The sequence below is a fragment of the Microcebus murinus genome, chromosome 20 (assembly GCF_040939455.1).
Source record: "Microcebus murinus isolate Inina chromosome 20, M.murinus_Inina_mat1.0, whole genome shotgun sequence".
NCBI classification, from domain to species: Eukaryota; Metazoa; Chordata; class Mammalia; order Primates; family Cheirogaleidae; genus Microcebus; species Microcebus murinus.
The window spans coordinates 19,854,689-19,880,990 of record NC_134123.1 but is presented as its reverse complement, the minus strand read 5'-3'; the positions used below and the strand labels follow the sequence as shown (position 1 = coordinate 19,880,990).

Below are 26,302 nucleotides of genomic sequence, written 5' to 3'. Positions count from 1 at the left end.
AAAAATAAAATAAGCCTATTCCCAATTAGTTTTATTAGTAATTTAAGTCATACTATAATCCACCTTTTACAAGAAACTTTTCTAGATAAGAAAATTCCTTCTAGGGATTTAAGTGTAATTTATTATTATCTATAATTCATTACTTGTACACTTTTAAAATTATATTTAGCCCATCTAAAAATACTTTTAAGATTTAAATGAAAATAAATATGAACCTTAAATTATTTGTCTGGCAGAAATTTTTTCTAAAAAAAAGGAAGAGGAGGAGAAATAGTCACATCATTACATATAGATAATATAGTAACACTCCACCAATGACCCGTAAGCATGAAAAATGACCAGCAGCCATTTCCATCAACTCACCGAAATATAGGGGTGTGGCCAGGCTTTGGTTTGCTCCAGGTAAAGGGTGAAGGAACTGAAAGAAATTGGTCACCAGATGAATCTTTCTTTAAAGGATACTGAGATCCAAGGGCATCATCTAATGAAGTTTCCCGGGATGGTGATAAACTCCCTTGGTCATCTGAACAGAGCTCTAATTTTCCTGGTAGTATGGCAGCTTGATCTTCAGAAGTCTTCCTTGTTTTCAGAGGGATATCAGTCTCTACACAGTACTGAAACGGAAAAAGCACAGGGCCAAGGCCTGATCCACTATGGACAGAAGTATTGAGCCAGGTATCTTCTGTCACACTTCCCCTGGGGGAGTGACCAGGAGAAGGAACGGGTGAGTGATGGGGTGAAAGGGACCCAGCATAACACACTTCAGCACTGGAGTGCCGCCGCTTCCCACAGGGAGAAGTGGGCCTTGATGAGGGTCCTGAAGCTGGTCTGGGGCTCAACCAATTCTCATCAGTGACACTGGATCTAGGAGAATGGCAAGGAGATTGCCTAGGTGACAAGGAGTGTCCAAGTCCATACTGTTGATGCCAGGATTCTTCTCCAGGGCAGCCTCCTGGAGAGCCACCAGGAGAAGTCAGAGGGGATCCAAGGGTAAACCGGGCCGCAGCTTCATTCAACTCCGAGTCCACATCATCATAAATGTGTGAAAGAGATTCACAAGAAGATGCATCTGAGAACCAGCTCCTAGAAGAGATGCTGCTGGCAGGACTAGGACTAAGGGAAGACTCCCGGTAGGATGGCTCAAGAGGAAGATAGAGATGATCTCTAGAAGGCCTTTCCAAATATTCCCTTTCTGGATCATTTATGTGTGGGTCATCTTCATGTGCATCTATTTCTTGATGACAGTTAGGAGAGATAGATGTAATTTGAATACTTGGGCACTCAAAGGGTTTGGGACCACCTAATGGGCTATACTTAGATTCAGGAATCTCACAAGTGCCTTCATAGTTTTTGTGACCTTGGAGCTGAAACGATGGTGACAAAACAGAAGAGTGAGACGGTAATCCATGATGTGGTAAGCAAAGTGGTGAGTTTAAAGTAGATGGAGGTGGATCTACATTAAAGATGTAAATGGATGCACAATCATCTGGCTCAAGATCTATGGGGAGGAAGGCAAAAAAAAAAATTAACAAAATAAGAAATTAGAAAAATTTAGATGTATGAAATATCAAACGAAAAGTAAATAATAATAATAATCTTGAGAGAAAAAAGTGGAACATAAAATGTATATCTCTTTAGCTCCACTAAAGAGTTGATGTGTTTTTTAATGCATATGGCTATTTCTATAGATATATGTAATTATTACATATTTATACACATAATTATGTCATTTTTCTTTATTTCTATATTTTCTAAAACGATAATCAGAAAATATTATAATCTAAAAACAATAAATGCTTTTATAAAAGAAATAATCATATCCATAATTCTAAATAATACTCATAGCACTATAAGATGATATAATCATATCAATTGGGCCTCATTTGGGATTTGCAGGTTAAAATGAAGTAAAGAATGAAACAGAGCCTTCCAAAGGCTATTTTAGTTATGTGTATACATACTAGGTTTATTAACAAAGAGGATTATAGACTCAAACTCAGGAGACCTAGAATCTAGTCTGCCTCTGCCATTAACTGAGTCCTCTTAGTCACATCATTTACCTTCTCCTGGCTTCATTTTCCTTCCAGTAAAATTCAAGATTTCTCCTTAAGGAAATTTTTTTTTTGTCTGTTTGAGACAGTGTCTCACTCTGTTACCCAGGCTGTAGTGCAGTGGTATCATACCTCACAGCAACCTTGAGGTGAACCTCCCAATCTCAGCCTCCTGAGTAGCTGAGACTACAGGCCCATGCCATCACACCTGGCTATTTTTGAAAATATTTTTTATAAAGACTGGGTCTCACTACATTGCCCATGATGGTCTCAAACACCTGGTCTCAAGTGATATTCCTGCCTAGGCCACCCAAAGTCCTGGGATTACAGGTGTGAGCCACCACATCCAGCATCTTTAAGGAAATGTTTATGATTAAACAGTGACAGCTCCTTTCTCCAAAATGACACACAATATCTTTGCTCACAGCAGACTAGGTTACAACACCCATATGATACTTTTGTGGTCCCTTTACCTCTATAGAAAATAACTCATCAGGGCTTTTAACTTATGATTGATCATTAAAGTAATCCTCATATAGACAGAACTTTTCAAATTCATCCCTTGGAATATTTAACACTAAGCAAGCCCTGCCAGATTACCTACTGAGAATGTTTGTAGCAATTAAGGGTATTTTGCAACTTCACTTTTAAGAAGGAATGATTATTATGCATTTTCACAAAGGCAGAGGCACTAAACCCTGGTATAAGGTGCTGGTTAAACACCTTGACTTTTTCCAAGGAGATAATCATTGGGAGACCAAAGACAAAACTGCTCATAGATAAAACAGTGAAAAGCATAAATCTTTAGCCTCTTCTCAAAAGCACTCAAAGAGATTATATTGTTTCATTACATTAGTATCAATGGAAAAAAGTGTACATTTCTTTAGGCTCCTGATGCTGCTATCATTAGCCAATATCCTTTAACTATCTCTATAAGCCCTAAATTTTGGAACTTTTAAGATGCTGTGTGGTTAGTGAACATATTCACTAAAGAGTTTCCACTTGTATCAAAACAATAAAACAAAACCCCCTAGGTTTAAATCCTGGCTATACCATTCTACAGCTGTATGAACTTGCACAAGTTATTTAACCTGCTTGAAGCTCACTTTTCTGGTCTATAAAACTGGCCAGAGGTAAACAGGGTATCATCTGAAAAACACAGGACCATTGTAAGACAAGCAACTCAACACAATGACTAATCTTTAGCAAGAACATAATATATCTCAATTCCTTTTTCTTTCCTGTTTTTTAATTTAAGATGAGGACGTTATATTATACTTTTCTTTGAACTCTGAAATATTTCCTAATAAACTGAAACACCTTTTTAAACCACTACTATCTCCCTCACTCCTCCACTTACTGAATCAGAAGTAGGATGTCAGACCTCCAAAGAAAACCCGTATGTGGCTAAAACAAAAAACTATTAAAGAAAATAACAACAAGAAGGAAGGGTTAGCCGTGGCTCACGCCTGTAATCCTAGCACTCTGGGAGGCTGAGGTGGGTAGATTGCTTGAGGTCAGGAGTTCAAAAGCAGTCTGAGCAAGAGTGAGACCCCGTCTCTACTATAAATAGAAAGAAATTAACTGGCCAACTAATATATATGGAAAAAACTAGCCGGGTATGGTGGTGCATGCCTGTAGTCCCAGCTACTCGGGAGGCTGAGGCAGCAGGATTGCTTGAGCCCAGGAGTTTGAGGTTGTTGTGAGCTAGGCTGATGTCACAGCACTCACTCTAGCTTGGGCAACAAAGCAAGACTCTGTCTCCAAAAAAAAAAAAAAAAAAAAAAAGAAGGAAGGGTTTGGGAAGAAATGGAGTATTCTGCTAATGGGTATTCCATTTCTTTTGGGGGTAATAACTGACTTAGAAAATAATGTTCTAAAATTGTAGTGATGGTTGCAAAATTCTGTGAATATACTACTTAAAATCACTGAAGTGTAAACTTTAATGGGTGAATTGTATGGTATGTGAATTACATCTCAATACAGCTATTATGAAAATACATAATAAATGAAACACATAATGGCAGACAAAATTCCACAGATAATAGCAACAAAGAAGATTAAATAACTGTACTAAGAAACATAAAAAAACCACAAGAGGAAATTTTTTTTTTTTTTTTTTTTTTGAGACAGAGTCTCACTTTGTTGCCCAGGCTAGAGTGAGTGCCGTGGCGTCAGCCTAGCTCACAGCAACCTCAATCTCCTGGGCTCAAGCGATCCTCCTGCCTCAGCCTCCCAAGTAGCTGGGACTACAGGCATGAGCCACCATGCCCAGCTAATTTTTTCTATATATATTAGTTGGCCAATTAGTTTCTTTCTATTTATAGTAGAGACGGGGTCTCACTCTTGCTCAGGCTGGTTTCGAACTCCCGACCTCGAGCGATCCGCCCGCCTCGGCCTCCCAGAGAGCTAGGATTACAGGCGTGAGCCACCGCGCCCGGCCCACAAGAGGAAATTTTAAAACACTGCTGACAGACACAAAAGTCAAACTGAATAAATGCAAAGATATCTGTGTTCTTGAATAACATAAAGATGACGGTTCTCCTTAAATTAATTTATAAATTAAATGTAATCCCAACAGAAATATCTACAAGCTATTTTGTGAAGTTAGATAAATTAACATTAAAGTTCATATAAAAAAAACATGTAAGAGTTGTGAAAAAGTACAAAGGAAGGGCCTGGCGCGGTGGCTCACACCTGTAATCCTAGTACTCTGGGAGGCAGAGGCGGGTGGATTGCTCAAGGTCAGGAGTTCAAAACCAGCCTGAACAAGACCAAGACCCTGTCTCTACTATAAATAGAAAGAAATTAAACATATATATATATATATGTGTGTGTGTTTTATATATATATATATATATATATATATTTTAGCCGGGCATGGTGGTGCATGCCTGTAGTCCCAGCTACTAGGGAGGCTGAGGCAAGAGTATAGCTTGAGCCCAGGAGTTTGAGGTTGCTGTGAGCGAAGCTGATGCCACAGCACTCTAACCTGGGCAACAAAAGTGAGACTCTGTCTCAAAAAAAAAAAAAAAAAAAAAAAAAAAAACCAGTACAAAGGAAGACTAGCCCTACCAGACATTAACACACATTCTGAAATCTCCATATAAAACAGTGTCTTACTAAAACACAATGAGACCAGAGAATAGTAAAAAGTCCAGAAACAGACCAACTACATATAGAAATTTCATATATTGGTAAAGGTGGTATCTCCAAATAACTGGGGTAAACAGGAACTCTTTAATAAATGGTAATGGATAACTGGGTGACTATTTAGAAAAAGATAACATTAATCTATATCTCACAAAATACATAAGAATAAACACAGTGGCACAGTCCGGCTCCAGCCTATAATTCCAGCCCTTTGGGAGGCTAAGGAGGGAGGATCACTTGAACCCAGGAACTCAAGGTTACAGTGAGCTATGATCATGCCACTGAACTCCAGCCTGGGTGACACAGTGAGACCCTATCTCAAAAAAAAAAAAAAAAAAAACCAACAAACTCAGATTAAGGATCAAATGAAACTATACAAGTACTAGTAGAAAACATAGAGTCCTCTTAACTATGGAACAGAGAAAGGTTTTCTATCACTCAAAATCCAGACAAAATAAAACAATGATGAATTTACATAAAAATAAAAAAATCTGTAAGGCATAAAACCCATAATGTCAAAAGAAAACTGACAAACTAGGAGAAAGTATTTGCAACATGTATCACAGACAAAGGGGTAACATTTCTAATATGTAAAAAAGTCTTAAAAATTGAGAAAAAAGACCAAAAACCTGAAAGGAAAATGAAAAAAAAAAAAAAAAAAGACTTGGTCACAAAATAAGATATAAAAATGCCTCTCAGCGGTTATGAAAAATCTCAAAATCACTCACAGAGAAATGTAAAATGGACACTGATATACTGTTTAGAGCTCATCAACTGGAAAAAATTATAAATACAACATTGTATAGACATGAATGTGGGGAAACAAGCACAATCATACATTATTAGTGGGAATGTAAAATAGGATGACCACTCTGAAAAAGTCTAGCACTTTCTTCTAAGACAAAACATACTCTTACATATGATCCAGCAATCCCACTTCTAGGTATTTATCCTTGAGAAAGGAAAAGTACTGTTCACACAGAAACCTGGAGATGAAATGCTTATACAATTCTATTCTTTCTTTTTTTTTTTTTTTTAGACAGAGTCTCGCTTTGTTGCCCAGGCTAGAGTGAGTGCCATGGCATCAGCCTAGCTCACAGCAACCTCAAACTCCTGGGCTCAAGCGATCCTCCTGCCTCAGCCTCCCCAAGTAGCTGGGACTACAGGCATGCGCCACCATGCCCGGCTAATTTTTTCTATATATATTAGTTGGCCAATTAATTTCTTTGTATTTATAATAGAGACGGGGTCTCGCTCTTGCTCAGGCTGGTTTCGAACTCCTAACCTCGAGCAATCCGCCCGCCTCAGCCTCCCAGAGAGCTAGGATTACAGGCGTGAGCCACCGCGCCCGGCTTTACAATTCTATTCTTAACTGCCAAAAATAGAAACATAGAGAAATGTTCTTTAATATGTGAATGGATAAACATGGAAGGCATACATATACTGGAATACTACTGAGCAACAAAAAAGGAATGAATACTTCACTAGTTAATAATGGAATGATTTAGATAATCTCAAAGCTATTATGCCCAGTAAAAGAAGACAGTCTCAAAAGGTTACAAACTGTATGATTCCATTTATATGTCATGTCCAAAGACCACAAAATGGGCGGCCACCAAGGGGGTCAGTGAGGCTGCGCAAGGCGGAGAGCCGGGTCAGCTGGAGCAGCTGCCGCCCCAGCCGCACCCATCACCTCCACAGCAGCAGCAGGAAGAGACGATGGTGGCCGAGGCCAGAGAAGTGGTGGTGCCCCCTATGGACGATGGGTTCCTGAGCCTGGACTCACCCACCTATGTCCTGTACAGGGACAGAGCAAAATGGGCTGAGATATAGATCCAGTGCCACAGAATGATGGTCCCAATCCAGTGGTCCAGATCATCTACAGTGAAAAATTTAGAGATGTATATGATTACTTCCGAGCTGTTCTGCAGCTGATGAAAGAAGTGAACGAGCTTTTAAACTAACCCAAGATGCTATTGACTTAAATGCAGCCAATTATACAGTGTGGCATTTCCGGAGAGTTCTCTTAAAGTCACTTCACAAGGATCTACATGAGGAAATGAACTACATCACTGCAATAATTGAGGAACAGCCCAAAAACTATCAAGTTTGGCATCATAGGCGAGTGTTAGTGGAATGGCTAAAAGATTCATCTCAGGAGCTTGAGTTTATTGCTGACATTCTTAATCAGGATGCAAAGAATTACCACGCCTGGCAGCACCGACAGTGGGTTATTCAGGAATTTAAACTTTGGGATAAGGAGCTGCAGTATGGAGACCAGCTTCTCAAAGAGGATGTGAGAAATAACTCTGTCTGGAACCAAAGATACTTCATCATTTCAAACACCACTGGCTACAATGATCATGCTGTATTGGAGAGAGAAGTCCAGTATACCCTGGAAATGATCAAACTAGTACCACATAATGAAAGTGCATGGAACTATTTGAAAGGGATTTTGCAGGATCGGGTCTTTCCAAATCTCCTAATCTATTAAGTCAATTACTTGATTTACAGCCAAGTCACAGTTCCCCCTACCTAATTGCCTTTCTTGTAGATATCTATGAAGACATGCTAGAAAACCAATGTGACAACAAGGAAGACATTCTTAATAAAGCACTAGAGTTATATGAAATCTTAGTGAAAGAAAAGGACACTATAAGAAAGGAATATTGGAGATATGCTGGAAGATCACTTCAAAGCAAACACAGCACAGAAAGTGACCCACCAACAAATACACAGCAATAGCAGCATCCAGAAGAACTTGATGAAATGCTTTTATTTTTTTAACAGACTTTAATGCAGGAGCTTACAACTAGAGTGGTCTATTCCCTTTGCCTGTGGTATAAAACACACATTGTACAGGTATTGCTTTTTAACAAGAACTAAGTGGGATGCTCCTTAGGTGCTGCTGCTATTAAGACTGGCTCTAAGTAACTTGATTATTTTAAAGCAAAGTAATTGGAAGGGAGGGGCAGAAAATTCCCATAAAGGAACTTACTCTAATCCCTTAGCATCAACCCCTCCCTAAATGATATCTGCATCAGGATTTGTAGCAGTAATGATTGCAGTTCACTTATATGTCATGGATATGAGGTAACTGGAGGTTTGGTTCAGTAAGCAGGGAATACAACTGTTACATCAGAACTGCTATGCCACAATCACAGTATCTTGCTATCATTGTAACCAATTAATGCTAAAAGTATGATTTTATAATAAAATTACAGATGTACCTAAAAACAACAAAACAAAACAAAACAAAAAAAACAAAGACCACAAAACATACTCTGTGATAGAGAACAGACCAGTGGCTGCCAGGGGTTTGGGAGGGGATAGGATATGGCTACAAAAGGAAGGAGTTTTTTAGGGTGATATAACTGTTCTGTATACTGATTGTAGCAGTGGCCACATGAATTTTTAAGTGTTAAAATTCACAGATATGTAGACCAAAAAAAGATGCCAATTTTATCATATGTTAACTTTTTAAATTAAATTTTAAAAATCAAAAAAAAGAAGAAAAAAGGATGAGGGCATGTCCTATATTTACATATAGGAACAAACCTGAAAAGGCTCCCAATAGCCAAACCTTAAAAAAAAAATTGAGAAAGAATAGATAGTACTGAATTATGACCCATAGAAACAAATATCCATGAGTCCATACTGATATAAACAATTGAGAAAATTAATGAATGAATGAGGCAATTCTTCCTTAGAGGAATTTCAAATAGTAAATATAGAAGCATGAGAAAAATACATTATCAGGCAAACACCATGACAGTAATTGTTGCAGCACGATCACTCAGGATACTAAAGTAAGTAAAAGTCTGAAAAGAATAAGGATACTAGCATAATTTCAAAGTCTCTCCCAAGATATTTATCAATTAAAAAGGGAGAATCAGAAACTTTCCAGTGGAGGAACTGGCAGACACCACCTTAACTAAGTGATCAATGTTTACATTACCAGCAAGATGACATATCAATATCATGTACTCCCTGATATGACACACGTGACACACCAGGAAGGCATAACATCATTTCTGTGGTATTCTTACCAAAAAAACACAACCTCAATCTAATGAGAAAATATCAAACAAACCAAAACTGAGGGACACTCTACAAAATAACTGGCTAACATTCATAAAAATATCAAGGTCATGGCCTGGCGCGGTGGCTCATGCCTGTAATCCTAGCACTCTGGGAGGCCGAGGCGGGTGGATTGCTTGAGGTCAGGAGTTCGAAACCAGCCTGAGCAAGAGCGAGACCCCGTCTCTAATATAAATAGAAAGAAATTAATTGGCCAACTAATACATATAGAAAAAATTAGCCGGGCATGGTGGCGCATGCCTGTAGTCCCAGCTACTTGGGAGGCTGAGGCAGCAGGATTGCTTGAGCCCAGGAGTTTGAGGTTGCTGTGAGCTAGGCTAACGCCATGGCACTCATTCTAGCCTGGGCAACAAAGTGAGACTCTGTCTCAAAAACAAAAAAAAATCAAGGTCATGAAAGACATGGAAAGAATGAGAGATTGTCACAGAGGAGACACAACACCTAAATGCAGCATGGGTTCTTAGATTGGATACTGGAAAAGAAAAAGGACATAAGTAGGGGAAAAACTTCAAATATAAGGTTTATATTTAGTTAATAGTATTGTATGAATGTTAACTTTCTAGTTTTGATCTATTATATTATGGTTAGTAAGCTGAAAATATTATAGAAGCTAGGTGAAGAGTATACATGAGTTATCAGTACAATTTTGGTAACTCTTCTATATAAGTCCAAAATTATTTCAAAACAAAAGGTTTTTAAAAAACTATTAAAGAGGTTGGTAAATAATGCAACATGTTAACCACAATGGAACATTAATAAGAAACAGGTACTGAGGAGCAAGAAGGGATAGAGTGAGGAAAGGGGGGAAAATCAGGTGGGTGAAAGAGGAGGAGAGGTTTGTAACCTGAACAGTCCTTGTGGATAACAATGACAGAAGCACTGAAAGAAGAGGCAGAATGGGGAATTTGTTAAAGGCAGTGAGTGAGATAGTAGAACATGGCCCAGGTATAATTTGTGTGGTACAAAAAAACATATAGAACAGTAAGATAATAAGTTTGTGCTATTTTAAGTCACCAGATCTGTGGCAATTTGTCACAGCCACAATATAAAACTAATACACCTGGAAACTTGTTGAACATACATACTTTTTGGGTTGTACCAGAGACAAACTGAATCACAACCTCTGGGTGTGTGCCCCAGAAACTGATGTAACAAGCCCTCCAAAAACCTCATAATACACAGTAAAATTTAAGGAACACTGTCATATAGAATAATCTCCAAAGTAGGATGTTAAGGGAAAAATTAAAAATACAGAATAGGGCCAGGGGCAGTGGCTCATGCCTGCAATCCCAGCACTTTGGGAGACCAAGGCAGGAGGATCACTTGAGGACGGGAGTTCAAGAGCAGCCTGGGCAACATAGCAAGACCTCATCTCTACAAAAAATTAAAAAAGGAGCAGGCATGGTGGCCCACCTTTAATCCCAGCCACTTGGGAGGTTGAGGCAAGAAGATAACTTGACAGTGCACCAGGATGCATAAAAAAAAAAAAAAAAAAGATCACTTGAGCCCAGAAGTTTGAGGTTGCAGTAAATTATGATGATGCCATTACACTCTAACCTGGGCAACAGAGCAAGACCATGTCTCAAAAAGTTTTTTTTTTTTTTTTTTGAGACAGAGTCGCTTGTTGCCCAGGCTATAGTGAGTGCCGTGACGTCAGCCTAGCTCACAGCAACCTCAAACTCCTGGGCTCAAGTAATCCTTCTGCCTCAGCCTCCCAAGTAGCTGGGACTACAGGCATGCACCACCATGCCCAGCTAATTTTATATATATATATATATATATATATATATATATATATATATATATATATATATATATGCCAATTAATTTCTTTCTATTTATAGTAGAGACGGGGTCTCGCTCTTATTGCGAACTCCTGACCTTGAGCAATCCGCCCGCCTCAGCCTCCCAGAGAGCTAGGATTACAGGCGTGAGCCACCGCGCCCAGCCTCAAAAAGTTTTTAATTAAATTAAATTTAAAAAATTAAAATCTGCTAGCACCTTAGTTCACACAGGACAGTAACACCTAACTGTATTAGTAGCCACTGTATTCTTCACCAGAATACACTTGCAGTTAAAAATGAAATCCAGTTTTACTTAAGAATGTACTCGAATAGGAAAAATTATTAATTTATTAAATCTCAACCCTTTTGAGTGAAAAGAAAGGACACAAAGTCACCCATGAAAGACTTCATAGTTCATTCAAATGTAATTTTTTTTTTTTTTTTGAGACAGTGTCTCACTTTGTTGCCCAGGCTACAGTGAGTGTCATGGTGTCAGCGTAGCTCACAGCAACCTCAAACTCCTGGGCTCAAGTGATCCTCCTGCCTCAGCCTCCCAAGTAGCTGGGACTACAGGCATGCACCACCATGCCCGGCTAATTTTTTCTATGTATATTAGTTGGCCAACTACTTTATTTTTTATTTATAGTAGAGACGAGGTCTCGCTCTTGCTCAGGCTGGTTTCGAACTCCTGACCTTGAGCAATCCGCCCGCCTCGGCCTCCCAGAGTGCTAGGATTACAGGCATGAGCCACCGCGCCTGGCCTCAAATGTAATTATTATACCAATGTCATTTCTGTGGTTGACTAATGCTGAAATCTACACCCTTCCCCAAAATAAACTGTAGATGAAGGAAATATATTCTACATCAGAATGATGTCTGGAAGTATTTCAGAGACCTGAACACAAAATTTGTGAGAGTGCTGCTTCAACTTTTTCCCAAATGCCACCAAAGTCCAAGGTTGAGAAATACGAGCAGCTACCACAATCTCACTATGATACATAGTCATAGGTATAGATTTCCAACTCTAGAATTCTCAAATTCATGGTGCTTCAGAAATTTGACCATGTCAAGTCTTTCTTACTCTATGTTCCTTCAACCACCAGGGGGCCCCATGAAAGCATATGGTAATCTGGACAACACAAATTGCCAATGAATAGTTTTACTTACGGAGTGAAGGAGGGGTTGGCAAAATACATTCCATGTGCCAAATGTGGCCTACCACCTGTGTTTCTACAGCTTACAAGCTAAGAATGAAAAGTTGCAACAGAATTTTGTTTAACTGTTCTATGACATAACATGATGTGATTCAAATTCTGCTATCCATAAATAAAGTTTTATGAGAACACAGCCATGCTCATTTATGTATGTACTGTCTAAGATTACTTTCACACAATAAGGGTAGAGCTAAATAGCTGTGAAAGAGACCACATTGTAGTACCCTGCCCCTACTGCTTCACATTGCTGCCTGGTACACTAACAAACTGCAGTGAAAAGTTCTAACTTCACCTCATTTCAAGTGCAATGCATATGGATGTATTGTGACTTTTATTATTATTATTATTTAATAGACAGAGTCACACAATGTTGCTTAGTCTGGACTCAAACTCCTGGGTTCAAGTAATCCACCCTCTTCAGTCTCCCAAGTAGCTAAGACTACAGCTCATCTGGTAATTGTAACTTAAAAAAAATTACCAGTGCATACCCATCACACTAAAACAGAAAAAGAAGAGAAAACTGGGCTTTGAATGTTGCTCGTTCAAAGCACAGCAGTGTGTGGGTTATTTATTGATATTTTTTATCAAATTAGATGACAAAGCATTGCGTTTATCATGCAATGACATTATAGCTATGCTAAAAGAATACACTGTATATCAGTATTACCACAGTAATGCATTCATCACAATACTCCTAACAGGAAACAAAAGAAAAATTAGAAAACTTAAAATAATATCTTTATCATAGCAGTATTTCTTCACAAAAACAAAAAATAAAAATGAGACTGCAATCACAGAAAGCTTCTGAATGGCTGGCTTATTTGCTAGTGAAGCAAAGAAAGCCATTTATTGACAATGAGTTATTTAAATTACATTTGATTACAGTAACCAAAGAAATATGCTCAGAGAAAATAAACTTATTCAAGACTATTAGCCTTTCAGCAATAACAGTTGGTAGACAAAATGAGGCACTGGTAGCAATATCAATAGATAATTATAGGCCAAGCATGGTGGCTACTGCCTGTAATCCTAGCACTTTAGGAGGCCTAGCATTTTGGGATGCCAAGGCATAAGGATTGCTTGAGGCCAGGAGTTTGAGACCAGTCTGAGCAAGAGCAAGACCCTGTTTCTACTAAAAAAAATAGAAAAATTAGTTGGGTGTGGTGGCATGTGGTCCCAGCTCCTTGGGAGACTGAGGCAGGAGGGGTCGCTTGAGCCCTGGAGTTTGAGGTTGCAGTGAGCTGTGATATGCCACCACTGTACTCTAGCCTGGGCAACAGAGTGAGACCCTGTCTCACGAAAACAAAAAAACAAAAAGAAAACCATAACAACCAAAACAAAAGAAAACAAAAAAACAATCTCAGCAAAGTAGGAATAGAAGGAAACTTCCTTAACATGACCGATGGCATTTATGAAAACCCACAGCTAACATAATACTTAATGGTGAAAGACTAAAAGCTCTCCCCCTAAGATCAGGAACAAGATAAGGATGCCTGCTTTCACCATTGCCATTCAACATTGTTCTGGAAGTCCTAGTCAGAGCAATTAAGCAATAAAAAGAAATAAAAGGCATCCAAATTGGAAGGAAAGAAGTAAAACTATCTCTATTTACAGATGATATGACTCTGTACATAATAAATCCCATAGGATCCACAAAAACTACTAGAACTAATAAATAAATTCATTGAAGTTGCAGAGTAAAAGAGCAACACATAAAATTCAGTTGTGTTTCTAAATACCAGCAAAAAAACATCTGAAAAGGAAATTAAGAAAACTCTATTTACAACAGCCTCCCAAAGAATAAAATACCCAGGAATAAATTTAACAAAGGAAGTGAAAGACTTATACACTAAAAACCGCAAAACTTTGCTGAAATAAATTAAAGACGACCTAAATAAAAGGTAAGACTTCCTGTGTTCATGGATTAAAAGACAATATTGTTAACACAGCAATACTTCCCACAGTGATCTACAGATTCAACGCAATCCCTACCAAATTATTTCAATGGCTTTTTCTGCAGAAATGGAAAGGCCAATCCTTAAATTTATATTAAACTGAAAGGGGCCTGGAATAGCCCCTGAATGGTCAAAATAACATTGAAAAAGAAAACAAAGTAGGATTCACACTCCAAAACTCACTATAGGGCCGGGCACGGTGGCTCATGCCTGTAATCCTAGTACTCTGGGAGGCCGAGGCGGGCGGATTGCTCGAGCTCAGGAGTTTGAAACCAGTCTGAGCAAGAGTGAGACCCCGTCTCTACTATAAATAGAAAGAAATTAATTGGCCAACTCATATACATAGAAAAAAAAAATTAGCCGGGCATGGTGGCACATGCCTGTTAGTTCCAGCTCCTCGGAAGGCTGAGGCAGGAGGATCACTTGAGCCCAGGAGATTGAGGTTGCTGTGACCTGGGCTGACACCATGGCACTCACTCTAGCCTGGGCAACAAAGCGAGACTCTGTCTCAAAAAAAAAAAAATAGAAAGAAATTAGCTGGACAACTAAAATATGTATAAAAAATTCGCTGGGCATGGTGGCGCATGCCTGTAGTCCCAGCTACTCGGGAGGCTGAGGCAGGACTGCCTGAGCCCAGGAGTTTGAGGTTTCTGTGAGCTAGGCTGATGCCACGGCACTCTAGCCTGGGCAACAGAGTGAGATTCTGTCTCAAAAAAAAAAAAAGAGGCCGGGCGCGGTGGCTCACGCCTGTAATCCTAGCTCTCTGGGAGGCCGAGGCGGGCGGATTGCTCGAGGTCGGGAGTTCAAAACCAGCCTGAGCAAGAGCGAGACCCCGTCTCTACTATAAATAGAAAGAAACTAATTGGCCAACTAATATATATAGAAAAAATTAGCCGGGCATGGTGGCGCATGCCTGTAGTCCCAGCTACTTGGGAGGCTGAGACAGAAGGATCGCTTGAGCCCAGGAGTCTGAGGTTGCTGTGAGCTAGGCTGACGCCACGGCACTCACTCTAGCCTAGGCAACAAAGTGAGACTCTGTCTCAAAAAAAAAAAAAAAAGAAATTAATTGGCCAACTAAAAATATATAGAAAAATTAGCCAGGCATGGTGGCACATGCTTGTAGTACCAGCTACTCAGAAGGCTGAGGCAGGAGGATCACTTGAGCCCAGGAGTTTGAGGTTGCTATGAGCAAGGCTGATGCCACGGCACTACAGACTGGGCAACAGAGTGAGACTGTCTCAAAAAAAAAAAAAAAAAAAAAGACTAGCATGAGAAAAGGTGAGACCACATCTTTGCAAAAAACAGAAAAATTGGCTGGGTGTGGTGGTGTGCACCTATAGTCCCAGCTACTTGGGAGGCTGAGGCAAGAAGATCTTTCAAGCCCAGGAGTTGGAGGATGCAGTGAGCTATGAAGACACCACTGTACTCTAGCCTGGGCAACAGAGGAAGACCCTGTCTCAAATAATAATAATAATCATCATATAAACAATAATAACCACAATTAAAATATAACCATACTGGGTAATAAAAACCATGGCTGTGTATAGTTGGGAGTTAAAGTGTGCTAAAATCTTCTTTTCCATAATGGGAAGTCAATAGATAACAGCTAAATTTGAAAAATCAAGAAATACCAGGAGAGTATGTTATCTAGAGATCTGAAAGCAAATACCAAAAGAAACTGCTAAAAGAATTTGAATGCAGCTGCTTTTAAGCAGAAGGGAAAGTAAGGTGAGGTAGGAGCGGAGTCAAAGAACTATTTTTTCACAATAAGTTTTATTGAACTATTTGATTCTTTAAACAAAGTGCACTTATAACTTTGATAATATTTATGACTAAAAAAAGATATACTACTTCGTAAGAAAAATAAGAGTTAAGTTTATCAATTGGCTAAACCCAAAACTTCAGAAACTTGGAAAGGAAAATGAGAACATTACCCAAAAGAGATGATTAATTTAAAAAAACAAAAACTATGCTGAAAATGAGATTAGATTACCATGGCTAGAATGTGAAAAAATAATGCAACAAAGAAGCAAAAGATGGATGACAGAGAACCTTGAGAGATTTAAAAAAAGAAAACAAACAAAAAAAGAAAACAAGCAGCAAAAGAAAGTGAACAAAGTGAACTAATTTATACCCCAAAATTCATTAAGCAAGGGAAATTCACTTCACTCAAGAACATACTGAAAAGCACTGTGATAGAAAGAATGTGGAATGCCAAGACAGGTATTCAATTCTACTGTAATCCCCTAAAGCAGAAAGAAAATACTTCCAAAGACAAGTTTTCAAAAAAGCAAAGGATTCTGATGACTTTAGGTTCTATCGTTGCTAGAAAAAAGTACTAATGAACAGTTGTTCAAAGGAATTCTCAAAATAAGTAGGAAAAAAAAATGTCAGGAGACTCATTCAGCAACCATTTTACTTAGCACAACTATGCTTGATAAAAGGGGCAAAACCAACAGCATAGTAACAGTGCTGCAATCACAGCTTAACATCCACATGCAGGAAAAAATAAATAAGGTCAATTTACAGTCATCTAAGAGAACACAGAGTAAGTACTAGTATGATTTTGTAAAAGAATAAAAAGCCAAAATAATTTAATTTTGTCTTAATATAGCCATACTAGTGACCTACATGGAGAAAACAATTAGGAGAAAATCACATCTACCCAAATTATACTAATAAGCCTTTGAGTTCATCCCATGTGACACTCTCACCAACAGAGAAGGAAAATGTGGCAGCAACTACGTAGGTAAATTGTAGTTTTCAAAACAGTGACCCATAGATGACAACATTTAGAATCTGTCCTTTTCAAGTTATTTATAAATAAATAATATAAAGATTTCAAATATATATCCATATTTCCAAACATAATACTATTTGTATTAATTATAAATAACAGCTGCTATTATGGAGGATGAAATTCAAAATGACCACAAGAAGCTTGCAGGGGGAAACCTTATAAGAAAGTAAACAACGAGGTAGTCTGGTTATGATTCCAACACAAATACAAAAAACAGTTAAAACCATGGTAGACCAAAAAACCGGATGGTGTATCATATGTAGGAGTATGCGACACCACAAGCCCAAGGGGGAGATCAGGGGAGAAAAATACAATGAAAAACACTGACTCTGGAGACAAAGGCACCACGTACTAACTACCTGAGTGAGCTTCATCAAGTTAATTAATCTGGGTTTCAATTACCTTATCTGTAAACTGAGGTTAATATCTACACTGAAAGGTTGTTGTGAGAATTCTAGATATTCTGTGTCAAAACCTATCATCATATCTAGAACACCGACACCACACAAATGTAACCCTCTAATACACCACATCACTAAGTTCTTTACTACATTGATATAAATACTAATCCTCATACTTCCAATGAATGTATAAGGATCATGGTTTCTAGGAAGCAATTTGTCATGTAATATAATCCCTCCACCTCTTCCATATGTCTTCCAAACCCAGCATCCTCTCTGAGACCTCATTTCTTCTCTTTCTCTCTCTCTCTTTTTTTTTTTTTTTGTTTTGAGACAGAGTCTCACTCTGTTGCCCGGGCCAGAGTGCCATGGCGTCAGCCTAGCTCAAAGCAACCTCAAACTCCCAGGGTCAAGCAATTCTTCTGCCTCAGCCTCCCGAGTAGCTGGGACCACAGGCAAGTGCCATATGCTCAGCTAATTTTTTCTATATATTTTTAGTTGGCCAATGAATTTCTTTCTATTTTTAGTAGACACGGGGTCTCATTCTTGCTCAGGCTGGTTTCAAACTCCTGACCGTGAGCGATCCTCCTGCCTTGGCCTCCCTGAGTGCTAGGATTACAGGCGTGAGCCACCTCGCCCAGCTCTCTCTCTTTTTTTAAAAAAAGAGGTCTCGCTATATCACCCAGGCTGGAGTACAGTGGCATGATCATAGTTCACTGTAACCTCGAACTGCTGGGCTCCAGCAATCCTGGCTCAGCCTCCCAAGTAGCTGAGACTAGAGGCATTTTCCATCATGCCCAGCTAATTTTTTTTCTTTTTCATAGAGACTGTGTCTTGCTATGTTACCCAGGCTGGTCTCGAACTCCTGGCCCCAGGCGATCCTCCAGCCTTTGCCTCCCAAAGTGCTGAGATTATAAACATGAGTCACTATGCCCAGCCCATTTCTCCTCTTAATCCCTTACTACTTTACTTTTTCCCTGGGCCTCAGACTACTAACAAGGATGACACCTCCCACCCAACTCTTCTCCATTCTAAAGCTCTTAAAAGGAGACTCCTTCCATCCCTCAAATTAAAGGCTGGTTGCCTCCAACACATACCGCTTTCCTGGCAGTCACTGGTAGCATGCAACTCATTCACCAATTCTTAAATTCATACTCTGGGGCTAAAAGATAGAGTAGGCATATTCTCAACTACTTCTTCATACCTCCCTCGCTTTAGGAACCATTTGTTAACCATTCTTTGGAAAGACCACACCATTCAGCAAAATCACCATCTATCTGCGTTACCACTATCTAATGTCCTCCAGGTCACTGGCATTTTACCACTGGCTTCCTTTCCACTCCAATGTCTACTTGGATCCTAAGCATCTTCAATATACATGTTCTTCATCATCACCTCACTTCAGCATCTAACTCCCAGGAACATACCTTGGACCTTGACATTGTCAGGGCACATTTGATTCTTATAATCTTAAAAGCCTAAAATCCCTATCTCTTAACCACTACCCCTAACTATTCATCACTCTCCCTTCTTTACTCTATTAAAGCCACTGTTACCTCATCTAGTAGTAGTCTCTTAATCCCTCCCTTTTCTCTCACTCTTTCATCTCCCGGCTTTATGTCTTTCCCTATCCCATCTAAATCTCAAATTCTATCACTTCAATTACCTCCTCTCTGGTAGCTCACTTCCATCTACTATTTGATCTAGCAAATCTCAGCCCAGGATCAATCCAATCATCTGTCTACTTTCTTACTATACACATAAGCAGTCAAATATTACTGAGATAGGGAACAACAATCCAGGATGATGGAAATACAAATTTTCAAACTGTACAATGAGCTGAGCCCTACATGCTACTCAGCAATATTTCTGCTTTTCTCTACTCAGCTCTCCCTCCTATTTCCCATATCCCCAGATTTCTCTAATCTCTTCAGTCATCCTCTCCATAAGGATACTCCACTTAACAAATGAACTTGACTCTTACTTGACAAAGATAGCTAAGAGCCACTGTCTCCTACATCACCCTGAAAAACATATCTCTACAAATATTCACATTTATCCTTTTTCATTTTTCTTTTTCAGAAAAATAAGCAACTCATCTCACAGATAGTCTCTCCATCTATGCTTTAAATTCCATCCCCTGGTTCCATCCATTATCTTCTCTTTCATATTTTCAACCTTCCCCTTCTTAGTGGCTACCTCCTTCTGTCTATCACTTCCTTTAAAGAGCTTCCCTGAGATATGAGTTCTTCTTTAAGTTTCTCTCTTTTCTCTTTCATCTAAAACACTGGTTTCTCAATAGGGGACATGATTTTGCTTACCAGGTGATATCTGGCAATGTCTGGAGGCATTTTCAGTTGTCATGTTGGATGGGGTAGTACTGGCATATAGTGAATAAGGGCCAGGGATGCTGCTAAAACATCCTATCCTGCACCAATCAGCCCCTCCACAACCAAGAATTATCCAACCCAAAATGTCAATAGTGCCAAGGGTAAGCCACCTTGCTCTTATTTAGAAAGAACAGTATACTGTCATTGTCTCTACACTTCCTCATTTTCCAATGATATTTGGTGCCAGATCACATCTATCCACTTAATTGTCATATTTAATGTATATTTTTCAGCCCTCGCTTCTATCGATTTCCCTGAAGCAGTAAACATTAACCAGTTCTTCTTAAAATCCTTTTCTCAAAAGGCAGTAATGAAAATCAAAGCAGAAAACAAATGAAATTAAAAACAATGGAGAAAAATCAATGAAATCAGAATACAAAGGGTTTTCTTTATTTTTTTTATTTTTTGAGACAGGGTCTCACTCTGTCACCCAGGCTGGAGCACAGTAGCATGATCATGGCACAATCATAGCTCACTGTAACCTCGAACTCCTCAGCTAAAGCAATCCTCCTACCTCAGCCTCCTGAGTAGCTGTGACTACAAAGGGCGTACCACCACATCTAGCTAAGTTTTAAAAATTTCTTTGTAGAGACAGGGCCTTGCTGTTTTGCCCAGGATGGTCTCAAACTCCTGACCTCAAGCAATTCTCCTGCCTTGGCCTTTCAAAGTGCTGAGATTACAGGTGTGAGAGCCACCATGCCTGGCCAAAATACAGCTCTTCAAGAAGATCAATTGGGCCAAACACAGTGGCTCACGCCTGTAATCCTAGCACTCTGGGAGGCTAAGGCAGGTGGATTGTTTGAGCTCAGGAATTCAAGACCAGTGTGAGCAAGAGTGAGACACCATTTCTACTAAAAATAGAAAGAAATTAGCTAGGCATGGTGGCACATGTCTGTAGTCCCAGCTACTCAAGAGGCTGAGGCAGTAGGATCGCTTGAGTCCAGGAGGACTCAAGGAGGTTGAGGTTGCTGTGAGCTAGGCTGATGCCATGGCACTCTAGCCTAGGCAACAGAGTGAAACTCTGTCTCAAAAAAAAAAAGGAAGAAGATCAAGTGAACTGAAAACTATGTTCACACAAAAACCTGTATGCAACTGTTTACAGATGTATTCATAATTGCCAAATACTGGAAGGATCCAAGATGTCTTTCAACAGATGAATAGATAAACTAACTGTATGTTAGTTACTGTTAGATAAACTAACGGTATGTCCATACAGTGGAATACTTTCCAATGATAAAAAGGAATTAGCTATTGATTCACACAATAACATGGATGAATCTTAAATGTATTTGCTAAATAAAAGAAACCAGACACAAAGGGAAAACAGAGTGGGTGACTACAAAGGACTAACCTACCCCATGGGAGAGTTTTAAAGGTGATGGAACTGTTCTGTATGGTACTGGGGTGACAGATACATAACTCTTTGTCAAAACCCATATAACTATAGATCACAGAGTGAACTTTAATATATGCAAATTTTTAAAAATCCCCTCAGGAGTTTGGGGGAATCCCAGGATTGAATCCACACAGTGAGAAAAGAATGCAACTATATTATAAACATATAACCTCAAAAAAAAAAAAAAGGAGCTGACCTAAGTAATTTTGGAAAATAAAGTTTTGATTAGAAACTGAAAGGCTAAAGACAAAAGGAACTGTACATAAACATTGTAACTGACAAAACTGTTTCCCATGGTGGTACAGGTTAACAATTTAAAAAGTACATGTATACTACAGTCGAACAAATAAGTAAATGGATGGTGGCTGGTAGAACTCAGGTTTCTCACTGCTGGAGAAGGAAGTTCGCAGATAAGCAACAGAGAAAGGTTAGAATGAGCTATGTGGTACTAGATTAGAATTGGAGACATCCACCTGAACTCATGTTTAGCTTATATTCAAACAGACAGAAATTCACAAACTACCAAACCCCACTCAATAAGAAATAGATAACCAGAATAAGCTCTAAATCTAAAAATCTTCCCATAAAGTAAATTCCAGGCCCAGATGGCTACACCGGTGTATTCTCCCAAATATTTGAGAAAGAAAGAATACCAATTCTACACAATCTCTTCAAGGAAATAGAAAGCTCTCTTACAGAAATTAGAACACTTCCCAAATCATTCTATAAGACTATCATTACCCTGTTCTCCAAACCAAAGACATTAGAAGAAAAATACAGACAATATCCCTCATGAACACAGATGCAGAAATTCTAAACGAAACTTTAGTAATGGCCGGGTGTAGTGGCTCACGCCTGTAATCCTAACACTGGGAGGCCGAGGAGGGCGGATTGCTCGAGGTCAGGAGTTCAAAACCAGCCTGAGCAAGACCCCGTCTCTACCAAAAATAGAAAGAAATTAATTGACCAACTAAAAATATATATACAAAAAATTAGCCGGGCATGGTGGCACATGCCTGTAGTCCCAGCTACTCGGGAGGCTGAGGCAGTAGGATCGCTTGAGCCCAGAAGTTTGAGGTTGCGTGAGCTAGGCTGACGCCACGGCACTCGCTCTACCCTGGGCAACAGAAGGAGACTCTGTCTCAAAAAACAAAACAAAACAAAAAAAACACTATGAAAAAACTTACCAAATTGAAAGCCAGGCACTGTTGTTCACACCTATAATCCTAGCACTCTGAGAGGCCATGGCGGGCAGATCGTTTTAGCTCAGGAGTTTGAGACCAGCCTGAGTAAGAGCGAGACCCTGTCTCTACTAAAAATAGAAAGAAATTAATTGGACAACTAAACATATATAGAAAAAATTAGCTGGGCATGGTGGTGCATGCCTTTAGTATCAGCTACTCAGGAGGCTGAGGCAGAAGGATTGCTTGAGCCCAGGAGTTTGAGGTTGCTGTAAACTAGGCTGATGCCACGGCACTCTAGCCTGGGTAATAGTTGAGACTCTGTCTCAAAAAAAGAAAAAAAAAACTTATCAAATTGTACACTTTAAATATATGCAGCTTATTATATGTCAATCATACATCAATAAAGCTATTTTTTAAATAAATAGATAAAACTCTTTCCTACCTTGGCTTTCACTACACCATTTCCTCTTGATTGTCTAACTTAACTCTCTGACAACACCTTCTCTGGCTTCTTCTCTTCTTGCCATCCTTCCAATACTATTGTTCCCAGGGTTCTGTTCTCAGACCCCTTTTTTTCATTCTAATCTACACTCTCCTGCAGTGACTTCATCCAGGCCCATAGCTTCAACTATCATCTGTATTTATAGTCAATGACTTACAAATCTCTTTTGTACAAACTTCTCTCTTGAGCCCCAAATTTATATTCCCAATTGCCTAATAAATCCAGAAACACCTCAAACATATACAAAACTGAACTCCTTATCTCTTTACCATATGCTCTCACAGCACTTTGTATTTCCATTGTTATAACACTGTTTCACAAAAAGTTACTAGAATATAAGGTACATAAGAGCAAGGAGCATGTCTTTCTTGTTCTTTATTTCCACAGGCTTTTCATAATGCCTGGCACATTTAACTAAACTGAATCATCTTTCCCCCTCCCCACCTCCAAATCTGATTCTCCTCCTACCACAATTTTCCCAAATTAGAAAAACAAACCATCCTAGTCTCCTTCCTCTTCTTACTCAATTGATACCAGGCCCTATTGATTTCTTTCCTTTAAATTCAACTCAGTTACATTCTTACCTTATCATCTCCACTGCTCTGCCCTTATTTCTCAAATACAACATGTGTACTCACTTCCATTCATGCCTTCCTCAATCTATTACCTATAGCTGCAGTCCCCAAGTCGTGGGTAAGTCCATGGCCTGTTAAAAACCACGTTGCAGGCCAGGCATGGTGGCTCATGCCTGTAATCCTAGCACTCTGGCAGGCCGAGGTGGGAGGATCACTCAAGGTCAGGAGTTTGAAAACAGCCTGAGCAAGAGTGAGACCCCATCTCTACTACAAATAGAAATTAATTGGCCAACTAATATATATATATAGAAAAAAATTAGCCAGGCATGGTGGCACATGCCTGTAGTCCCAGCTACTCAGGAGGTTGAGGCAGTAGGATTGCTTGAGCCCAGGAGTTTGAGGGTGCTGTGAGCTAGGCTGACGCCAAGGCACTCACTCTAGCCTGGGCAACAAAGTGAGACTGTCATTCATTCATTCATTCATACATACATACATACATACATACATACATACATACATACATACATACATAAATAAGGAGTTCGAAAAACCATGCTGCACAGCAGGAGGTTCATCTGTATTTACAACCATTTCCCATCCTTTGCATCACTGCATAAGCTCCACTTCCTGTTAGATCAGCAGGGGCATTAGATTCTCATAGGAGCATGAACCCTACTACAAACTGCATGTGCAAGGAATCTAGGTTGCATACTCCTTATGAGACTCTAATGCCTAATGATCTGAGGTGGAGCTGAGGCAGTGACACTAAGGCTGGAGAGCGACTGCAACTACAGATTATCATTAGCAGAGAGGTTTGCACAATAAATGTAATGTGCTTGAATCAAATCCAAAACCATCCACTCCCCGCCCCATCCCCATCCCTGTCTGTAGAAAAACTATCTTCCATGACACGATTCCCTGATGCCAAAAAGGTTGGGAACCATTGACCCACAGTGTAGCAGAGTGATCTGAGCCACAAATCTGACATTTCTGCAAAACTTGAAATCTTTCAATGGCTTCCTGCTGCCTTCAAACTAAAATCCGAACTCCTCAAAATAGTATACCAGGCTCCACTGCTCCAGCCGCATCTGGATACTACAGAACCCTGATCTTCTGCTTTTCCAAATTAAAGGACCATGGCTCTTTAACCTGTGTCTTCAGGTGTAGTAATCAATTGGCCTGAAATCTGTCTTCCTCTATCTACCTGGTGAACTCATTCTATTGCATTCAGCACAAATATATCTTTTCTCTGATCTTTCGACTCAGAGTTAAGCTCTGTGCCATTATGCTCTCAGAGGACCTTCTCTGTACCTGTATTATATTAATATTGCTGTATTTATTTACATGTCTACTCCAATAGACTAAATCATATTTGTTTTCCCAGTATTTGTCATATAATAATAATGACACTTCATAAAAATTGCATTAAAAGATTAAATGGTTTAGTATTAATATATTCACCCACCTAATGGAAAGGGACTTTCTTGAGATCCCTTCCAGTTTAATTACTCTAAGATATCATACAACGTTTCCCTCTGGTTACTACTTTCTCTTCCCAATGTATATTCTTCTATTTTACCCCTTAACAAAAAGCTAGCTCCTTTCAGACTAACCTTAAAAACATCTGGGAGGCCAAGGCAGGAGGATCGCTCAAGGTCAGGAGTTCGAACCCAGCCTGAGCAAGAGCTAGACCCTGTCTCTACTAAAAATAGAAAGAAATTAGCTGAACAACTAAAAATATATATAGAAAAAATTAGCTGGGCATGGTGGCGCATACCTGTAGTACCAGCTACTCGCAAGGCTGAGGTAGAAGGATTGCTTAAGCCCAGGAGTTCGAGGTTGCTGTGAGCTAGGCTGACGCCATGGCACTCTAACTGGGGCAACAGAGTGAGACTCTGTCTCAAAAAAAAAAAAAAAAAAGACTTTATGTCTATTATAGTGTAAATTAATCTCTACCAATTATATAGTATGAATAATAATCTTAAAATTAAGAACAAGTTCTCCAGCTTCATTTCATCATGAATAAATTTAAAAGTTCAAGCAAACTGACAACTCAATAAATATCAGACTGACAGATACAAGCAACATGACCAAACCTTAAAGTTTTTTTTAATTATCTCAAGTTCTTAAATTACTAAACATTAAGTTAATTCTTCAAACCCCATACAGTTAACTAAAAAAGATTTTAATAATAGAAAAATATCTATTCAAAAGCAGATAATAAGGTCAGTTTACTTTTTATTTACATATACCATTAACTCATCCCACCATCCCACTGCTAATACTACACAAAGGGACAAATGGTTTTATAAATCAGATATACCACAACTAATTTTTATTTTCTGTTAATTTGTTAAGCCAGTTTTTTTAAGTTACATAAAACAACAAATCCTATTAACTTCACAATGCTATTTTAAAAAGTGAACACTTTTCCTATCCTAATCTAGTACCTTAAAGAGCTTGAAGAGTTTTTGGATGTCATTTTTAAAACTTTTTATTTTAAAACATATACAAAGGGCAGAGACTATTATAATGAATCACCGCCCCATATCCATCATCTAGCTTTAACAAATCCTGAATGTTATTTTTAACAAACTTTACTGAAAGATTTTTAAAAAGCAATATTGAAAAATATTTACATTTAGGTATAACTCACACACAGGACATCAAAGTGTTTTTAGTCAATGATTACCTTGATGGGAAAAAACGCTTTTAGAAATATTTTACATGTGATACAAATCAACATCACTGAAAAAAGTTGTAAGAGAAAATAATCTGAAAGCAACCCAATTTCAG

General features: G+C 38.9%; 1 protein-coding gene and 1 pseudogene across 5 annotated transcripts in view; one reads left to right on the top strand and one right to left on the bottom strand.

Annotated features, from left to right (window-relative positions):
* NFATC3 (nuclear factor of activated T cells 3) overlaps positions 1–26,302 on the bottom strand; it is a 117,678-nt gene that overhangs the window by 84,556 nt on the left and 6,820 nt on the right. For 4 of the 5 annotated variants that reach the window (XM_075995736.1, XM_012742321.3, XM_012742329.3 and 1 more), the window contains exon 2: positions 364–1,498. In XM_075995736.1, the coding sequence (XP_075851851.1) occupies positions 364–1,498 (1,135 nt within the window). Of the gene's footprint in view, positions 1–363; positions 1,499–26,302 lie in introns of those variants that run through there. The other variant, XM_075995737.1, reaches the window with a different exon arrangement.
* LOC105858923 (protein farnesyltransferase/geranylgeranyltransferase type-1 subunit alpha pseudogene) lies at positions 6,786–7,949 on the top strand (annotated as a pseudogene).